The following is a 21,305-nucleotide window of genomic DNA, read 5'->3' on the forward strand; positions in this document are numbered from 1 at the left end:
GTGTAAAGTATCTGGTAATGAAGGCAGATAATGGAATTCTTTGCAAAAGCAGATGCTAACTGGCTCCCCAATGCTAGGCAGAGAACTGAAAAGTGATAGCAGCTGGAGGGGAGAAAAAACAGCTGAAAAAGGCATTAAAAAGAAGATGCCTTAGATGCACGTTTGTTTAAGCAGTAAATACTTGTTTAAAATAATCTTATGAGATTCTTATTAAGAGGCAAACTGAGAATATGATTACAGCGTTATAGGAAGTCAGCTGGATGCCCAAAGGATATTTGTATGCAGATCGGATGAGTAACGCAAGGACACCACTGGGAATAGCGCGTTATCATTTACACTGCAAGGCTGGCTGGTGAGGACAACCCTTGGACGTGTTTAATTGCAGGAGGTGGGGCTTGCGAGAGCCAGAACCTTCTGTTGTTCAGCAAGGAGACAGCATGCCCTGCTAAGGGAGGCTTGATTTTAAAAGCAAGGGTGTCTCTGCTTGTCTGTACGTGCATGAACATGTACACACACGTCTTCTCCGGCTGCGCTCAATAACGGTGCCCTCCTGCCAGGCTGGAAGCGGCGCTCAGCACGTAGCATCTTCGTTGTTTCCTCTGTAGGCTCCCGCTATTTTACCACTCCAGTCACCTCAGCCATTTCAAATACTAGCTTCATAAATGAATGTGATAATTCAGTGCAGGGCTTAGTCCACACAGAGCTTTCCTTCCAAGTATGGGTTTTTTCAAAGACATGCAGTGGGGAAAACCCTTTTAAAAAAAAAAAACCCAAAACAAAAAAAAACCCAAACAACTCTTAACAGCTAAAGCACCTTGATGACCTCTGGAGCTGGTCTCTGTTTTTTTTCCCCAGATAAATTTTTCTTTACCTAAAGAATTGTTCCCACAGTGGGGGATTACTGACGCAGCTGGAGTGCTGAGCTGGGCATCGGCTCACCAGGTTTCCACTCCTGGCCCAATAGAGGTAGTCCAGAAACTTCAGCGGGGCTCTGTCTCATCCCAGGCAATTGCCCTAACTACTAATTTTTGGAGAACCAAAACTTTTAATTTTAGCCCAGCACGGAACAGGAATTACAAGTGTACTTCTGCACAGCTAACATTTTTCCCATGTGAGAAAACTCATTTTGGGCTCCTCCAAGCAGGAGGAAGCACTGCAAAGTTTACAGACTTACTGACACTGGTAGTCTCAAGAGGTACTTGTCTGCAGATAGAGGCTGGAGCTGTGTGTCCGTGTGCACAGTGTCGCAGAGCTGCTCCTGCATCAGGCCCGTGTTGGGGAATTTTAAGGAGTTTTACTGACAAGCGAGAAATGAGTTTTGAAGCAGTCTGCAAAGATGTGCAGCTTCATCTGTGCGTGCGTGTTCTCCTCACCCCTCTGCCTCTTTCTGTGCATCCAACTACAAGTTCCTAAAAACGTGCTTTAGACATGTGCTTTGCTCCTAGCAAATGAAAGTGAGACGTGGTGTCCATGAAAAATGAGCAATGGAAGGAACTGTGGCACAGCAATGATCAGTCAGCATCCCTCCAGAGCACTGATTCTTTGCTTTATCCACAAAAGTGCAATCACTAAGAAATCCCTTTGCTGCTGATGACCTGTTCTTAATATTCTTACAGCTGGGATACACTGCAGCTACGTGCTGCGCTGTAATGAGTTGTTTGTCTAATTGTGGTGGGCAGAAAATGTTTTAGTGCTCTTTAGGCCTGGACTTTGCTTAATGGGAAAAGGACATTAAACCGCGATGGTGTGAACAAAACACGTGTGGCTGCGTGTGCATCTACGGCTTGCATCTGCTGTACTTTCAGAAGCACCATTTTCAAGACCTTTCCTCACTTGCAGTTTTTCGGCAGGAGGTATCCTGCATGCTAAGCAGAAAAATAATACTTTCTGAATTCAAGTAGCAAATCACACCTCTAATTACATTTTGACCCCATTAGTTAAGAAATGTATTAGAGAACTGTGCAGCTGTATGGATTACCATTTAATGCAGTTATATGAATTTTTGGCATATAATTGATAGTAACAAGTGAGGTTTCTAATTTTTTATGATATTCTGATTTTGTGCAGACCTCTGTAGGGCTTTACAGCTTTCCAGGGATAACATCTCACCCTTAATAAACGCCCCAGGATTTGAGGCTCAGGCTCCAGACCACCAGGGATTTTGAGCCCGGCAGGAAAATGCCAGCCTGTAAATACAGCGATGAGAGAGCTGGTTCTTGTCTGTGTTGCTCTGATTGTAGGTAATTTTTTTGGGTGCATCTGGGGTTGGAGACAGGAGACTGCTCCCCCTGTCCCAGCGGTCTCTGCCAAAGCATGAGGAGCTGCTGCAACTGGAAAAACTGCTCGGGAAGGACCCTCGGAGAGGGAGATCTGCCAGGGTGAACCCAAGTTTCGCTGAATCACCCTGGCAGCCTGCAGTGGAAGGAACAGCTCTACTTCATCGTCTGTCTTCTCAGCAGTTTTTATTCACTTTTAGTCGCTTCCCTCTCACCTTCCCCAGCTCTTTCCCCTCTTCCTTGTTGTCATGGGAACATTCACTACAGTGGTTAAATCATACTATTAAAATATGTTTCCCCGGTAGAATGGTAGTAGCTAATATTGATCTAGCTGCTGCTGCTGACTCAGGGATATGGTTGAACATATAATATCTCTTATTTCTCTTCTTAATGCATAATGCAGCAGTTTCTTTCACCTTGGGCTCTGTACTAAAGGTGACATCCAGCCACAGCAAAATACTTTGACTTGCTTTTTTAACATGTGGCCCAGCTGAAGCGTTGGATGCAGGTGGTGTTATGAAGGTGGCTTTAAAATCTGCAAAGGACAATCAGACAGAAAAAAAAAATTACCCTTGATGTGATTGACCCTTGCAAGCAGTAGTTATAGATGTTTGTATGCTAGTGGTGAAAAGACATTCAGATTAAACTGTCAGCATCCACAGACGTGCAATGTGCTCCAAATAACTTCGTAAGTATATTGCGCTCTGTCACAGAACCAGTTGAAATGTAGATGAAAGACAAATAACTACCTTAATATCAAGTGAGGCTGCATTTAAAAATGTAATCAATCATATACATTGTCACTGACATCTGCTTTGAGTAATCATCCGCACAGTAGCACATTATGTTAAGCAGAGCATGGTAGGCATATTCCTGAGTCACCAGAAAGAAGCAAAAGTAAAAGATTCTACCTTGAGATGTGAGTTCGCGGTATGTTTGCAACGTAAGCATTTCAGTTTCCCACAGTGGTTAATTAACGAGTTCTAACTTTATGAGAATTTCCTGAAATTGATAGTTTTTGTATGGTAAGATCGAGGTGCCTCTGGAATTCCCTTGTTTACCCTCCTTTCAAAAAATTTTTGGTTTAGAACCAGGCTGTTGTACAAATAATTAAAATAGTGCAGTTTTAACATGAATAGTATTTGCAGCTGATGCGGCATTTTGCTGTGTGAATGATACAGGCACACAAAATGGTATTTTGGAGTCTGCGCTAGAAAGACCTCTGATACCAAAGAGTAAATGCTGAGAAGCCATCAATTTCTAGCTTATTTGTATGTGTTCTTGAATATCTGCATGTAAGTTATTTAATGTTATAACTCATTTTATGTTTGATCTTTTTAGAAAAAATCAGGCAAAGATATGCAGACCTACCAGGAGAGTTGCACATTATTGAGCTTGAGAAAGACAAAAACGGGCTTGGACTGAGTCTTGCTGGCAACAAGGACCGCTCTCGTATGAGCATCTTTGTAGTTGGTATCAATCCAGATGGACCTGCGGGACGAGATGGAAGGATGCATATTGGCGATGAACTTCTGGAGGTAAGTGTTTCCTTTAACTACTAAGCAGGATTCATATGGAGAGAGGGAGAGGCATATGTGAAGCTATCGTTTGAACCTTAAATAAAGCCGGCAAATGGAATTAGGTGGCTGAGGCAAGGAGCTGCATTGATTTATGCCAACTGAGAACTTGGCCTTTGGCAGGTAAATGTGTTTTCAGTGAAACAAAAATCATTGGCCTGTGAAAACTAATGTCTTGTCAGTGAAGTCTGTGCTCTCAGCGTGTTCACAAGCTATGCTTGGGGAGGGACTGCTGAAAGGCAGGAAGGGGACAGTAAATCTATCCTTGTAGTACATATGTGGTTTCACAGGGAAATTCACACCTTACATTAAAAAAAAACAAACCCCCCTCAAAGTTACCATATGTGTTTTTACAGATGACAGGGATATTCCCCATCCTGAAAATAAATTTTGTGCTGTAATCTGTTTTGATCTGTTGTAACTTAAAATACTTACTTTCCTTAGTCGTGTCTGGCACAAGTTCACCCACAAGGCAAGAGAGCTCGTTAGCAAGTGAAGTATTTAGTCTTCGCTTTTTCTCCCATCTCCTTGTTTCACCTTCAGATTGAAAATGCAGATTTCCTACACTTCATCTGATTTTTAGCTGTTGCAAAACGACACTTTACTGCAGTACCTGCAGTAGTTCCCCACGTCACGATGGCTTTAGTGGTTTAAAAATATCAGGCATCCCTGAGGATCTTTCCTTTGGAAAGAAGAGCTGGTATATGCTGACCTACTGCTCTCCATGGGTGGCGATTTTTTGATCTTTCAGCAGCTCTCTGAGAACCACCTATTTTCTCACGTTTCTTGACTTGACAAAGAGCAATTTGACTGCCTGGGGATACCTTGGGAGTACTCAGAATTGTCTAAGCATTTGTCATTGTCTAATAGTTCTATAATTATGGGTTTTCAATACACATAGTACAAGAAAGACTTGTTTTGCTATAACAACAACACCATCTGAAGTTTATTATTTTCTTTTTAAGTGTGATAAATGGTATGAAGGTCTATACTGTACTGGTGTAGAGTAGGAAAATGACTTTCTCCTTCAAATTTATGTTCTTTCTGTCCCTGGTGCCAAATTCTAATGGTAAAAAAAAAAAATTGTTGAATTTGGGGTGTATACCAGTTGAAAGGACTCATGGTACTGTTTTCCTCTGTGCATATCACAGACCAGGTGGTTCCTGATAGAGGAAAGGTAGAGCCTTTTGTATCAATACTTTCCCCTAAAGAAGGATCCACTGAGTATACCTTGTGAGTTATTCCTTGCAGTGTTTGTTTGATCTAATGTTAAGTGTTGCTAGCAGGAAGATGCACCATCTGTGATTAATCACGTATATCTCAAGGCTTGGGATTTGCATGCATGAGCTGTGTTACAAGTAGCATTTTCCAAAGTGGTGGTGGTGTTGCCCTACTTCCTCTCCCTGTCAAGTTGGAGATAAAATGATTTTTTTTTCTTCGGTGGAAGGAGGGTGATGTTCACCATCTCAAAAATGCCAAACTTCAAATAAACTGAAGTTCAAAGAGACTTTAGTAACTACCACTCTTGTTGACCTTTGCAATCAAATTAAAGGTGTGTCACCAGTGGGCAGAAGTGCGATTACTTATATGAAAGGATGTGGTGATCTCATTCTGGTCCCCAGTGAGTATGTATCCAGTGTCAAAACATCCTGTATTACAAAGGATTGGGTTGTGCGTTAGTCATGTACAGACGTCTCATGTTCACACCAGTGGTCAATTATTCACAGCTTCTGGGTTTTTTTGTCTTTTAAAAGCATTTCAGTGTTACGCGAATAGCATTGAAATGGAACTAATGGGCATTTACGCTGGCAGGTTTTTTTCAATAACCATTAGGTTTAATAACTGTTTCAGTAGCCATTAGGGATCCTCATAGCCAAGAAGTATATGGGTCACCGTGGCAGGAATATCACGGGATGGTTGGGCCTGGAAGGGACCTCCAGAGGTCATCTGGGCAAACCCCCCTTGCTCAAGCAGGGCCACCTCAAGCCAGTTGCCCAGGACTGTGTTTAGATGGCTTTCGAGTATCTCCGATATGACTTCATGCTACTTTGATGTCAGTGATGCAGAGGGCAAGGTGGTCAACTGGCTTTACTTGCAGTGTCTTCTACAACAAAATACATTAAAAGAGCATTAACGGCAAACTCAAGTGTTCAGAAGTGAAGAAATGACAGAATCCAGATTGTTTGGTTTTCTCCAGTTAAAGACATAAAATTAAAGGCTGTGAGCATGGTTGTCGATCGCAGAAGCATTTTATCTCTCCCATTGTATCCTTCCTTCATTCAGAGACCTGGATGGACAGTCTTTACTGATGAAGCAACTTAACTTCTCTTCCTTTGGGTAGTGCTTCCCTGCGTGTAGGTATTGAATTGCTCTACCAGCAGACTGAGCTGCTGGCCATTGCCCACTGGTCAAATATTTAGTTATTGTGTAGAAAAACAACCACATAAACATTTGAGGTCATTTTCCCCAGTATTCTCATCTGATCATCAGCAAATAGACCACCCTCAACCCTCATCTAACTGCATGTTTTAAGTATATTTGCATCTGCATGTTTGATTACACATCAGTTTTGAATACCAGAGTGTATCGGCAAGAGAAGGGATTGACATCTTAGGAAGCCTCTAGCATTTCTGCGCTGTCCTGGGGTGCCCCAGCGAATCCTGTTGGTCAGTGTTGCTCCTTTAAAACAGTGGATGCTGCTGCAGTGTGTGCAGACTATTCCCCGTGGCTGTTGATGGGGATAAGGTTAATGTGATGGGGAGACAGATAGATAGATATTACCTCTTCATTTTTCTTCTGAACTGGAGTTTGATTGGATTCAGTTGAAGGATGTGGAATGCTGCCAGACTGCGTCAGCTCCTTATTCTTAAAATCTGCTGTCACTGAATTACTGAAGTATCATCTCACTTTTAGCTTCTCTAAACAACAGTAGTCTTTTGGGGGCATGATCCTGGCTCGTTTTCAAAGTCAATCCAGCCTATACATTGAGAGAAATGCAGGTCACATAAACCTGCATGTAATCATTATTTTTTTTTAATACATCATCTGATGTGTTTTGGATGGGTGTGTTGCTGGAGAAAACAGCTTTTTGAGGGAGAAGGTCCTTTCATCCTACTTTCATGTGTGGAGGAAAATTACTTGGGTCACAATTTGGTCCCTGTACAAAAGAATGTATTTTTACATAACACAAGTTCTGCTTTTCTGTTCTTTTTCCAAGCAAAGAAACCATCTGTGGTGCTCCTGCCTTGCGCTCTTGCTGTTTTAGTGCAGGTGTCTGCACTGCTTCGTATCTTATTAGTTTGGGCTTAGCCCTGCGGCTGATTGTGCCCAGCATGGCCCGCAGCGTGTTCACGTGGTGCTGTACCTGTGCTGTTAAGCCCTGCTGCTCGTGAACTCTGCATGGGTTTGTCCTTTTGGTAGCTTTTATTCACACTGAATAATCCACCCTATTATTATTATTGTTATTATCATCTCCCCGTAAGAGAGTCAACTGCGTTCTATTAATAAACCAAGCTGTACAGAGCCCTGTTATGCTAAATTACTGATGTTGGGATTTTCTGCCATCTTCGTGTCCCTGCTTGTCTTGCTGAAAATGGGGCAGGAGGTGGAAGGAAACGGCTCATTTGGATGTTTTGCTCTAGGAGGCCACAGCACTTCTTGAAAGAGCGAAAGCTAGTCTTCGTAGTCAAGAGTCGGTGTACAAGTTTCCCTGTTGTTCCTTCTGGACTGCTGCATGAGAAGCAATTTTTTTTTTCATCCTTTTTTTATGCCATTTCTGTCATATCTCAAAGCCCGAGGGCTTTTGTGCTTAATGTATTTTTATTGTGATTTTATTTCAAGTGTCTTAGATAAATACGTTATGCTACAATAAATACATCAGCATTTTGCCCAAGTAAATGAACTACCCAGCTGAATTCACAATGCCACTTCTGGTTTAGAATGCAGGGGACTGGTGTTTTATTCTCAGCTTATTTGTGGTGGGATTGGTTTGGTTTTTCCTGTTTCAAGACAGTTACTTTGGATTAGGCAAGTGGCACTGTCCCTCAAAAGGGACAGTAACTTGAACGTAGAGAGATAGTGGGATTTTCACATGAGAAGAGTCATAACCCCAGTAGTGATATATTTAAATTCCTATTTAACCATAATAGTCAGAGCTTCTGTTCTTGTTCTCACATTCATTTACTGAAGGTAACGTTGAGGGATAGCATCCTTTTGGTCTTTTCATAGAAGGATACAAATACTTTTTTCATGTACTCTGTGTTTGAATGTGTGCTGGGAAAGAATTTTGGCGAGGGAAGAATAATTCACATTCTAATTATTCCATTTTCCTTTCCAGTGTTTTCCTCTTGCTTTATTATTTGGCCGTTCGGTGTATTGGGGATTTCAGTCTATATAATTTGACTGATCCAAAAATTTGTGAAACTTTTCCCATTGTTTCAGAGACTCTGGTTGTATCTCAAAATGCTACAGTTCCTGTGGTTAGAAGGAACCTAATGCATTGGTACAAAGAAATAATTATTATAGAAAGCTATGCCAGTTCTTTTACTAGCTTTGGGGTATCATTTAACTTTATTTTTCATAAAAATCAGATTATACTAATTTTATGGATTTCCATTACTGCCACATAGTAAAAACAGCCTTTTTTTTTAATATCCATATCTAATGTTTCTTTTCTGCAAATTAAAGTTTGAATCCTTTAAATTCTTTTCTCTTAATTTAAGAGTTCAGATTTCAGTGAGTTTGTACTTTGTGCTACTTTAGTGTGTGAAACTGTAAACCAAAACTTTTGTAGGTGGAGGCAACAGTACATTTGGGATATGTGATAAAATCTGCCATGAAGCAGTGTAGGGTTATATTAAAGATTAAACTTGTGTGCTGACCTGACCTCATACCTGTAGCATGTTTTAATCTTTCTCTCTTCTCTCCTCTTATTCCAAGAAGTTATGTGAAGAGACATTTAAAGAAGAGTTGAGGTTGATTTCGATCAGTTTATTTCTTTTGCTTAGTCAAAGCCTTGTTTTTCTTTTCTAATCTGTAATGAAAAAAGCAAAGCACAGACTTATAGGTTTTGACTCCCAGAGTACTATTTGTTTAATCTGACGTGTTACTTTATTTAATTTGAAAAGATTTAAAATGGTGTTGCTTATGAAATCCTAGATGTTCTCGGTTTTGTTTTATTTAAGTAGGCTTTAGTGCTTTGCTCATCACTGTGGTATCTGAAGCTAACAGAACATTAATTCACATTGCAAAAGAAAGTGACCTTTTTTAAAAAAAAAAAGAAAGAAAAAAAAAAAGAAAAATTAATACTGGCTGTATTAACTATGTGGGACAGTCCAAAACCTTGTGGAGATATATTACTTTGATTATCCTTTCATTTTGGTGTAATTAAATAATTATAACTTACAGACCCAGCTCACAGCTAATTAAATTTTGGACTATTTGATATATCTAGTGAATAGGATTAATTTAGCCAGAGTAAAGACTATAAATTTTAATCTAAGTCTGCTGTTTAGAAAAATTGATGGTAATTTAACTAAATCCAAACAATTTGTAAAGCATACAGTATTTCCAGTTAATAATTCATTTTTGAACTTAGAGAAATTAAGTCAACAAACTCGTTGAAAGTTTCAAGTCCGGCTTGAAGCCAGAATGCAACTGAGCATTCATTTTTGCCACCAGATTTTTAGATTTATCTTTGATTAACAAAGCGTGGCCTAGGATGTTGCTTCTCGCCCTGTCTTTGCAACCATGCAGGTTGCAGACAGGACCGTATTAAACCCCTGCGAATGTTGGCGTGATGCTGTTTCCTCAGCACTGATCGTTTCAGACTCTCGTAGACCTTTCTTGGCTTTCTTTTTGAAGAGTAAGCAGCTTGATAGGTAAATGGTTTGCACTTCAATCTTCATGAATAATCAAGTGTTAGGGGTTTTATTCTTCTCCTTGCATTGTCCTTATTTAACTGATGAACTTGCATACTGTTTTGACCCATTGAAAAGAAGACGGGAGTATTGCGAAGTTGCCAGTATGACCAAATACTCTGTATGACACAAGGCTGTAAGACTTGGCCAGTTATTTCTTGTTTGAATGGAAAAATCTTCTAAGAACACAAAACCAAAATCCAATACAAACATTTTCAGTAATAAAAAGTTCTTCTATAATTACTAGTAAATTGTTCCTGGGCTCCATTATTGTTTTAAACAGCATTGGTATATCAAAATGTGAATGTAAATACTAATGTTGTAAATTAAGAGTGGGAGGAAAAAATTGCAGTATTGAAATGAAGCTGGCTGCTCACTTTGGAAGGGTGTATGAACGCTCCAGCTCAAGAGAGGTACATTAATCAAGGTGCTTGGAGTGAGAATTTTGACAGTTAAATAGCAGATTATTCTGCACGCTTGGAAGCTTCTGATGTTTGCTTACACGGCAAGACACAGGATGAGCTGAACCGTGAACCTGAACTAACGTCATGACTCCAAATACTATTAATTTCAATTTTTCTTTTTTTCTTCATCTTTAAAGTTTTGCCTTCATTTTTGGACAAAATACAAGATGTTAAATGTACCTTTGAATTAGTTTCCGTGTTTATGTTTAGAGGTATTCTGATGTAGATAAATAATTGTTCTTCCACAGATCGTTGTTGTCTTGATGCTTATTCCAGTCCAAATTGTCGAAGTTGAAGGCAAGCAGGTCTGGTAGTCCTGGTCCCTACTGGCAGGGGAGGATGCTTTCCTTCACCACCTTGCTGAGTGTTTGCTTCAGCTTAGTTTTAAATCTGAAAATCATCAGGGTACACCTAAGAAACTGCTCAAGAGTTTTGTTAATCTTCTTGACTTAGTGGGTTTTTTTTCCCCATCATACTCAGCTCTGCTTTTACTTTCTTTAAATTTATTGTGATAGTCCTACCTACCTTATGTTCTGCGTATGATCTTCATGATTGTAGTTTGTGCAACGCCTGAGCTGAAAGGTGAGCATCCTCTTAGGATACCTCTGAGGCAGGAGGCATTAACAAAGGGGAAGCCCAAGAAACTCAGGGCAATTTCCTCAAACTGGGAAAAAGACTTCTAGTTCCTGCAGAAAGACAAGTCCTGAAGCACATACTGTATTAAAGCCAAGCTATTTCCCTCTGAAAACCACAGCACTTGCATGCAGCAAAAGTGTCCATAGTAAGTACTTGGTGTCTGCTGCTGTGCTTAGGTGCTTGATCCATCCCAGCAGAAGTGATGTGGCATGTCCTTAAATTGTCCTTTGGCTCCACGGCTATCAGTTCTGTTTCCTTTGGCAAAACTGGGGAGTCAGCACAATCTTAACAGCAAGTTTTCCTCAACTGCCGGTTGCCTGTAGGTAAGGTATAGGAGTGTCTGTCTCACAGTCTGTGCTGTTGTCATGTCTATAGGATTCTTCTCAGATCAAGTTGTTTTCCAAAAATCTGGGAACATACTTAAAATCCATTCTATGGATCTGTGAAAAAGTGTAAGAGATTTCTCTCATTTGTGGCTTACTAATAAGACTGATTTAGCTCTGCATTGGTTTCTGTTTTGTATTGGTCTAGAATAAAATTTGGAATGTTTTGCTATTAATACAGTATTTTTTCTTTGATAAATTGGAGTCTAAGATGTTGAAAATGTAATATTTTAAAATCTGTTCCTAGGCTGCAATTCTGTGGTCCGTCATAGAATCAATATGAGGAGGAGGATGTTCTTAAAATCAAATTAGGATTTATCCTTTCAAAAGGAATGATAAGAAAGCTAATGAGAAATGTTTAAATTATTGCTGCTGAGTTGCAGATTACACCCCATCCTCCTCTGGTAGTTGACTGAGGGAAGGGACGACAATCTGGGGCACTCCAAGGCCAAGCTGAGCAGTGCCTGTCTCCTCCTATGTGCAACATTGGTATTCCTGTCTCTAAACCTCAAAAGTTATGTGATTTATATTTTGCGGACCACATTTTCTTTGAGTTTTATCTCTTTATCCCACAGTGAATTTGGAAGTCTTGGTGGTATAAATTAAAACAATGCATACTTCTCCACTTAAATGAAAATTTTCATTTTCTTTTAACAGATAAACAATCAGATATTGTATGGAAGAAGTCATCAGAATGCTTCTGCAATCATTAAGACTGCCCCATCAAAGGTCAAGCTAGTTTTCATACGGTAAGAACAGTTCTCATCAAAACACTTTGTACTTTAGCCTATTACATTACATGTTTACGTATTTAACCTGTTTTGAAAACGCTGAACTTGCTTAGTCCTCTTTGAAGTGAATGAGACCTTTTCCTTGAATATTCTTCTCAGAACAGTTGAAGAGTTCTCTTTAATGATGTTAAAAAAAAAAATCTAATGCAATTGAATGCCTGTTTTAGGGGTGTCTGCTGAAGACTTGAGCTGTCCCTCTTGGGTTTGAGAGCACCCTGATAAGAACTGCTTCTCCCACAACTTAACGTGCTTTAGGTTAGTTCTGCCAGCACACAGACGGGGTGGGCAGCTTGCTTCACCCAGACTGCCAGGAGGGAGAGAACATGGTGCAGAGGCTTGGGGCTGGAGAGGGAGCTGCTCTGAGAGGAGCAGGCAAGCATGGATGGAGTACGTGGAGCATGGGCTGGGTGGATGTGTGAAGGATAGCTTTGTACGGGCATCAAAAGAGGATTTAGAAAGTGAGCTAGGGCTTATTTGTACAGAGGAGGAACCTGACTTTGACAAGAAGCACTGGAATGGCTTCTGCAGGAGGGAATATGCTAAAACAACCTTTCATCTGCATAAGAATTTCATGTGGGCATCTTTTCTTTTACTCCAAGCATGAAAACGTTTCCTCTTTGTATGTGAATTAAGGACACCTCCATGCATTCACTTTGTAGTTCAGGAAGCATTATTCTTACAACCCTGGGCAGGAGGGCTGCAAAGAAGCTGTCTCTTTCCCAGAACTCATACACACTTTAATATATTGGAATTTCATAAATGCATCTGTTCCAGCTGTGACTTTCATCGGGCACTTATCCCCGTGCTGTTTTAGAATGCGGTCTTCCCACCAATACATACATCATACTTGATATTGTTTTATATTCTTTGCTCATACGCAGCTTACCTGTGAACAATGTAATAATCTGTGGGTGAATGCATATAAATGTGTACATTTACTCGCATGGCTCTGTCTGGTACAGCATACACAGAAATGATGGAAGAGCAGCATTAGCGCCGTGAGGAATGAGTTGCTATACTTGGCAGCGCAGAGGATCTGGAGGAGATTAATGATCTTGCCTGCAGCTCCCGTGTTACTTTCCCCAGCTATTGAAAATTAAACGTCATGTACAACAACTCACTCACCATTACTTAATTGCATGTGGAAAATGTGTCTGGTTGGAAGCTCCAGAGGCAGAACCACAACTTATGAAACCAAAACCCAGGGCTGGGTTTAATGCCGGCAGGCAGCACGGAGAGTGCGGGCTTCTTGCAACCCGCCCTGCTGCACCGCGGCTGGCTGCAGAGCACTTCGCAGAGCTGCAACGAAGGGTGCGTGTTAGCTCCAGCTGCCCCGGGTGCATAATTTGTATCGTCTTTAAGGCCTAAAGGCCCTGTAAGTTCTTAACCGTAATTCCCCTTTTCAGATTGTCTGTGTAGAAGTGGATTTCAAGGCAAAAAGTTGTCTCAATGGTGATAATCAATAGATATTGGAAATACCATTGGATAATTCTTGTTTCTGTATCTAGAGTTAAAAAAAAAAGTTTCTATTTTTAAATGCTGCTGCTGAGGTTGTAAACTTCTATCTTCACCCTTCCCAAGAGCACGCATCCTGTCACTGCTCTCGGCCTTGCATTAGAGTACACTGACAACTGATGGGTCTGTTCGCTTGACCCGAGCAGCCGTTCGAACAGCAATGAAAAGAAATTCTCCCACTGAGAGAATGTCGTTAGTAACGAGAGTACTGGCTGTAACGCGAGGAGAAAACTAATGTCGCCTTTTTTGGAGGTATGGTCAACTTCTCATAGTAAGAGAAGTGTTCCAAAATTTTAGCAAAGCCTAATTAGACTATCTTTCTTAAAGGTGAATTTTAAGGAGAAACGAGAATAACTTTCTTTTTTCTTGCAAACTGTATTCCATGGGCCCATTCTATCTTGGTGCTTCCCATTCCTGCACCTTAGACTGCAAAACCAATGGATGTGATTGACCGAAAACACAAACCAAAAGACTGGGCTGGTCCCAGGAGTCTTGTCTGTGGTGCAGTTTGGTAGAAAAAGTTTTTTCTTGCTTTCTCAACTTATTTTAAAACCATAATATAAAATGAGGGTATTGAAATGCCACTACTTAATGCATGGTGGTGCCAGCTGTAGTAAATAAGAGCAGCAACAGGCATCTTGAATCTCCATCCGTCTCTCGTACATGCACGTGCACTAGCTTTCCAGCTGAGAACAAAGCGTTGAGTGTAGCAGAGTCGGCTCTCCTGGTAGGTTTGCTGCTTGGCTGATTTCAGATGTGTTCCTCTGGGCTCTAATGATGTGGAAAGAGCAAGGTACCGTTACATTTGTTAGGCTTTGAAAATGAGGAGGAGCCAGTTGCAACAGAAATGCTGCTTTTCTCCCTCTGAGCGCTCTTACTTGTGCAACTTCTTTTAAAGGTAGAAGGTGCACAGCATAACGTAGCCAAAACATCCTGGAGCACGCAGTCAGAAGAGGCCACAGCTCACCGTAACAAAATAACGTGTACTGCAGGAGTTATGAGAGAAATGGATTTGGTCTTCATGTGGATGGAGAAATTAATATTCTAATTTCACCAGTGAAAGGCCTGAGTAGGTTATAATTTTCCAGAAATGCATCGTTCTGCAGCCTAAAAAGGTCCTGCATGCCTGACTGAGCTGACCTAGGACAGAAAAGCAAAACTGGGGAGACTCTTGGGCTAAAAAATGTCCTCTTTGATATCCTGAGGCCTTATTTTCCTCAGATGAAGGATGCTCGGCGATAAGCATGCTGCTTTTCACTTTGAAGCAGGAAACAGCATCAAGGTTTTCCTATTTCTGGTGTTTTGGTTCATGTGCAGGGCAGGGGGATGTTTCCATAAACTCTTTAATCAGTTACAAAAGAAGCCCAGAAATTCCTGGGCACAGAAAAGCCTTTCTGTGAGAACTGCAATAACTACCATTAAAGAACTTGGATTTTGTTGCACCCATATTTTTTTTAAAGAAAAAATAAAGAATAGAAGGTGTTCTCAGCCTTCTTGACTTTTTACTAAAATCCTAACTTACTGTCTGTGCTATAAAAATCTGTTCACGCTTTTTTTTTTATACCCAGGTAGCGTTTCAATTGCATTCCCACCCTTTCCTGAAATTTTTGCTGATGAGACATAGTGCAGTAAGTGTTGTGAGAATCATAGACGTCCCCTTATATTTGAAGGCTTTTTCACTCTCGTTTATAAGCATCCTTTCCTCAATTAAGTTGACGATGATTATTTAAAACAGTTGATTTTGGCCAGATTCCAAAATTTAGGTCTTAACACAGCACTGTTTCCCAGTGGTCTCATTAATTACATGAGCTTGTAATAGCATCTAAAAGATTTGCAGTTATAGTGTCACTTTTTTTTTTTTTTTTTTTCAATTCAGTGCATCTTGTGCTTTGTAGCCTTCTACAGTAACAAATTTGAAGGCATTTAACCTGCTCACCCGGTTTAACAAACAAACAAACAAACCAATTGCCCAAGCACGGCAAGGTTTTCCTGAGATGAAATGGCTTGGTCCAAGTGCTTCCTTTGATTAGCATCCAGTTGTGTTTTATCTGACCTCAAAGTCTTACAGCTGCTGCAGAAACTTCCAAGCTACCGCAGTAAATACGAGTTGTCTTTTTTGATTTCTGAATGTCAGATATAAATAAAAATTTAACTTCAGCTTTCCAAGGCGTAGAAGGAAGCGCTAGTGGAAGTCAGTGGCAATAGGGTATGTAAAGGTCTTAGTTGCCTTTTGAAATCCGTGATCGGAGTCTCCAACAACGGGAATTAGCCAGGTAGTAATCAGAGAAAGGGACTTGTTTCTTGTAGGAGCCTCTGTGCCCTAGTTCCCAAAATAGAATGGTTTTTGTATCCACTGTGGTTTTTGTTCATGCATTGTAAGTCCATCCTTTTAAGGTGCATAATAAAACAATATACCTAGATTTTGCATCTGTAGTAGGAAATCCAGTTTATATCGGAATGCTCTTTTACAGTGAGAATTTTATGATTCAGCAAATTCATTGTTTTTTCCATGCTCAATTAACTGCCTTTAATCTGTTTCGGTGCTTCAGTGTTGGTATAATAAGCAGATCAAATATAGTTTGAATGCTTGAATCAAAGTGAATGCCACTGATTTCAAACCATCATCCCATTGTGTTCAGTTCTGTGATTTGTTCTTTGGCATACCTTTATTCCTTAACAGAAAATTGTCTTGTGCTGTGATGAAACATGAGAAATGCTTTAAGAATAAAGTGCGGTAGGATTTTGCTTATTTAAATACCATCTGTTAGCTGTCCGGTCGTCCTCCCGCACTGCAGTCATTTGTTCTGTTATCATTGCTTTCTGGTGATGGGATTGTAGCTTCTCAGTGAAGCCCACAAATCTCTGTCACCTAACCCCTCCTTCCGTTTCTAGGTGTAATTGTAAAGACTAATCTCTTGTGATTTATGGTGACATGCAAAGGAGAGAGAGATCCTTATAGTCTGAGGGCAGTGGCTGGGTCAGCCAGTTCTCGGTGCTGTTTAACGCTCTCCGTTGCTGTGACGTTATCACTGGGTCTTTGCTCTTCTTTTAGAGCCTCTACAAGTAACGCTGTATGTTGTGTGCCAGAGTCTAAAATGCTGTCATGCTTTAGAAATTATTTTTGCTTTAAGTTTGTTCTAACTTGGATAATTGATCATATTTTAATAGTATAAACTCTGTTTTTACTTGCTTTGATTGCTTAGGTTCTTTCATGTGGGAAAGCTTTAAAAATAAGCTCTTGCCAGACACTGTGTGTGCAAGTTTGAACTTTTTCCTGTTTTCTTCAGAGCTGTTTCCTCCTTGCTGTCATACACATGTGGGAACAAGTGCACGGTTGAGGAAGTTAAGTAATTTGGGCTCTTTCAAACCTTTGATGACCTAAGCTGCAGTTTATATGAACATTAGTTGTTCGTTTAAAATATCTGTATGCATTTGGCTCTCACATAGTTAGGAGTGGATGGAGGGGAAATGGAGAACAAGACTGTTCTTGCTGTTAATGGGAGAGATTTTTCAAGAAGATGCACAATACAAATGTCCTGCCTTGACCCAGCTGAAGGAAAGATCCAGCGTGCCTTTTCAGTCTGCAACTTTCCTGCAGCTCTTCTATTCCAAAGGAATGTCTAGAGGAAAACAAAGATGAGAAAATGTGAGATCCTGACCTAATTTTTCTTCTTTTTTCTTCCTTTTTTTTTTTTTTTTTTTTTTTTTTAACAAACAGGATGAGGGCAGTATAGGTTTTCAATAATCTGCAGGACTTTATGCCCTGGCGTCACAACCAGTGGGAGTCCTAAGGGGTTACTGGGCAAACGTTCTTCATTCACTTGCTCTCCAGATCTGTTCCAACTAAGATGCCATGCAACTGCATACAAGCTGTTGGGTTTTTCTCCTGATTCTTGATGTAATTTGTATTCCCTCAAAGCATCCACAAACCCTGACAAAGCTGTTGTCAAATGATCTTTTAGTGTTGATGATGTGTGTAGTTGCAGATAGTTTGGCAGGAGGTTCATCTCCCTTAGTTTAGACATCTAGAGGTCATCTGGACTTCTGTGATTAGCGAACAGTTGTCAGGAACCTCCAAAGAGCAATTCAGTTCATCCTGTCCTAAATTAGGTCATTTAGGTGCTGGGATGAATTGCTCTTCTGAGTGGATCTGGTTTGGGATTTGCCTTGATTTTGCGCTGATCATAGAAGAAGTTTGGATACTATCTTGGACAAGATGCTCTGCTTTAGACAGGTGATGAAGCTCATTCAGCATGCTCAACAAGGATTTTCTTGGCATTGCGTGACAGTGATCTTATACCATCACAAACCTGAGAGATGTAAGAGTAAGTGAAATGGAAAACAGAAAATGTCCTCAAAGGAAGGTAGGGAACCTCAGTTCAAGAATTACAAGACTGATGCAAAAAATCCCATGAATTTGGCTGAAGCTGTGACTTCTGGTTATCGTCTTTAGAAAGATAACTTTCTGAATGCTTCATACACCATTCCAGCTGTGGGTGACATTCCTCCAAAGTGCCAGAGACAGCTTTCTGATAAGTGCAGCACAGTGTTGCAGGGCAGCTTAGCTGAAGCCTTAGAGCACGCAACTTTAACTTCCCTTCAGGCTTACTTTCTGTAGCGTGGAATGAGTAATCCCTTTAGATTTATATTTGCATATTGCTCTCTTAAGGCTTTTTTTTGTGCCAAGTGTTTATGGTAGTTAATTATTAGTCAGTAATAACTGTATTTGTCTTTGCTTAAGCTGCACGTCTCTCCCTTCAGCAGAGGTGCAATTGTTAGATGGAGCAAAACATCAGAAGTTCTTCTCTTTCGTCAGTGAGAAAGGACGGGGAATGTCCAAGGGTCCTATTTAGGCTAGAAAGGAAGCAAAATGTAGTGAAGTATGGCAATCTAATCAAATAAATCTGAAAGGGGATGAGCTTTTCTAAAGTTTAAAGAGCCTTTGCCCCTTACATATTGCTTTGATCTTTCTTCCTGTGACTCTTTGCGATGAGGGAAGCTTCTTGTTTCTCCAGTATCAAGCTACAGTTGGAGACGTTGATACAAGCAATAGGCCCTCTAACCTCCAAGCAGATCTAATTCCCATTTTCACTCAAAAACTTATCCTGAGAGGTTAGAAGCAATAAAAGTATTTGTGGGAGGAGTGATGAATTCCTTCCCTATTCAGTTTATATGTAACTGATGAAATATAAACAGCTCTCTGGTGCACAAGCTCAGCAAGGAGGTGGGCTGCCATCCACCGTCTTATCCAAACCAGTATGAGAGCTGGAACCGGAGCGGTGGATGTTTATAATTTCTGCAGATAATGGAGGGGGGAGCATCCGAGCCTCCCTGCTGTATAAATTGCATTGTAGGTTGCTTTGACCCTGCGAGTATGAAGCTGTCTTGACTGTGAAGGGTTTAGACATCTTAACCTCAAGCAATATTGAGCACTGGTAACTGAGAACAGCTTTCTCGGAGGTGGTTATGTAGCAACTATTGGCAAATATGTTGAATGCTCATTTGCAGTCACTGTAATTTGAATATGATGTTCAGACTTCTAAGCTGTCTGCTCTGGCATCAAAAGAAAATGATTGCTCCTTTTAGTTGTAAATAAATTCATGTTTTAGTTGAGGACACTTAGGGAAGTGGAGAGCAGAAAGAGCAATTTATTATTAGATCTGTCACTTTAAAATATGTTCCCACTTTGATTCTGCTTTGAAGCATTCTCCTTTGAAGCAGCATTAAAGTATTTAAATATGTACGAGTCCTAGCAGGGGGAGATTACAAGTTGTGACACTTTGTAACCTTGGGTTTTTATTTTTTTGCATTTTTTTCCCAGGGAATTACTGTAAGTAGGGTTTTTTATTGCTTGGAACAAAAATGGCCATCCATTTAAACCTACATAAAAATGTTTGCGCAGTGATTGGGGAAAAAACCCCATTTTGTGTGTATGTATGAAGTAGAAACTAGTTTGTGTAATTAATTACAACCCACTTTGTCATGCAGATCATGAAGCTTCTGTCTAGCAATTTTTAGAATATTTCTTACAAAGGTTTATACAAACCTTGTTATTTTCAAGTTTGCTCCTAATTGCAAGGTATGCAGCATGCATTGTACGCTACAGAAGCATTGTTAGTTTTCATGCTGTTTGTGCTTCATATAAACTATTGTCCGAAAAATCTCTACAGTCAAGTAAAAATTGCCAGGTCTCTTAGACACCTTATGTTTGCTGATTTATTCTTATAGGTTAGAAAAGCAACATAATTAGATAGAAGAAGAAAAGAGGAGGAAAAATGTCCTTGCCTAATGCACCTTACAGGGTAAAATGCACTTGGAAATTGTGAAACACTTTTGAAATTCATGGGCTTGATTCTGTGCATTCCTCGGATTCCTGTCTTGGCCCTGTGCACGCGTGTTTCTGCATCACGGGCCGCTCTGGTTCTGATCTCAGCGTGGCTTCTGACTCTTGCAAGGCTTTGAGCAGGGCCAGGAGGAGAGGCTGGGAGCGAGTACAAAAATGAGCAGCACAGAACCAATTCCTTTGACTTGGATGGCTGTTTGGTTGAAGATAAGTAAATGAATTCACCAACCTTTGCCTGCAGGATTTATCACTTCAAATGCCTGTGACTGAATTTCCCATACGTGGCTCTGCTGAGAGCTATTGATTTACAGTGTTGTCTTTCCGTGATCAGAACACGCTAGCTTCACATGTTTAACTCTTGAGGGATAAAATGAGACTTTTTTTCTTTCAGGCACTTCTGCAAAATTTTTTTAAACACATACTAGTCTAATATTTTATTTTAGAAGTTAAAGAGGAAGAAATTCTGCTTGTGTTACAGTAACCTGGAAGGTTGTAGATAGGACCAGAAATCAAGCCCAGAAGACCCACTGCGTGAGCAATCACGTCCTTTCGTGTCAAGATCCGTGTCCACAAAGCAGCAGTATTACTGACTCCTCCTCTCTCACGTTTTGGCGAGAAATGGCTGGGCGATAGTACTGAATCTTTAGCAAAATGGGGTTTGCATCATGTTCCTGGCTTCTGTGTTCTATCAGAGTTGTTCACCCCAAAAATAAAGAGGTGCATCAGTACAGTTTTTGAAGCAAAATTTGGAGTCTTTTTTTTTTTGTTTTTATCTGCCTCAGATTTGCCTTAAACAATATCACTGAAGTTGTATTTTACTTGGTTCGGTTTTAGAGAGGCCAAAAAAATGCAGAGCTAATTCTGCAAGCCAAATAATTTTAAATGGCAGTTGAGGAAAAACATTAGCAAGGCAGAATGCTATTTAATTAAAAAAAAAGCCTTTTGAAAGTTAAAGTAATCAGATGTCAACTTAGGATTGCATTTTAAAGAGGCTAGAGGAAAAGATGCCATACATAATAAGCATCTTTGAAAAATAATGCACTTTATATGTAGGGGGAATCAATGTTCATCTGTTCTCCCTGCATTTTATAAAAATTCTGCCAAGTTTTTACATTGAATCTTTTAGAAAAGACCACCACAAATATGAACAAAAAAGAAAAAGCAATCTATTGAATAAAACTGGTATTATATTTCAGTAATGTGAATGTTAAACTATGAACAAGCAGTTTACAAATGTAGACGCTGTTAGAAGAGGCTAATGAAGTATTAGCACATCTACTGATGTGTAGGGACCATAAACTCCAACTGCATCCTCTGATAATCTACACAAAATTAGATTTCCAAAGAATGTGATGTCAGTATGTCCCAGAAGAAATTACTGCGGTCCCAAGAAGGGATGTAG

General features: G+C 40.2%; 1 protein-coding gene across 11 annotated transcripts in view; it reads left to right on the plus strand.

Annotated features, from left to right (window-relative positions):
• The window catches only part of PATJ (PATJ crumbs cell polarity complex component), a 155,219-nt gene that overhangs the window by 88,744 nt on the left and 45,170 nt on the right, over positions 1-21,305 (plus strand). For all 11 annotated transcript variants that reach the window (XR_008578058.1, XM_054833741.1, XM_054833739.1 and 8 more), the window contains exons 28-29: positions 3,618-3,814; positions 11,912-12,003. Coding sequence is in view for 10 of the 11 variants with exons in the window: in XM_054833741.1 (XP_054689716.1) it covers positions 3,618-3,814; positions 11,912-12,003 (289 nt within the window). In the remaining variant the exon portion in view is untranslated. The remainder of the gene's footprint in view (positions 1-3,617; positions 3,815-11,911; positions 12,004-21,305) is intronic.

Source organism: Grus americana, chromosome 8 (assembly GCF_028858705.1).
Source record: "Grus americana isolate bGruAme1 chromosome 8, bGruAme1.mat, whole genome shotgun sequence".
NCBI lineage: Eukaryota > Metazoa > Chordata > Aves > Gruiformes > Gruidae > Grus > Grus americana.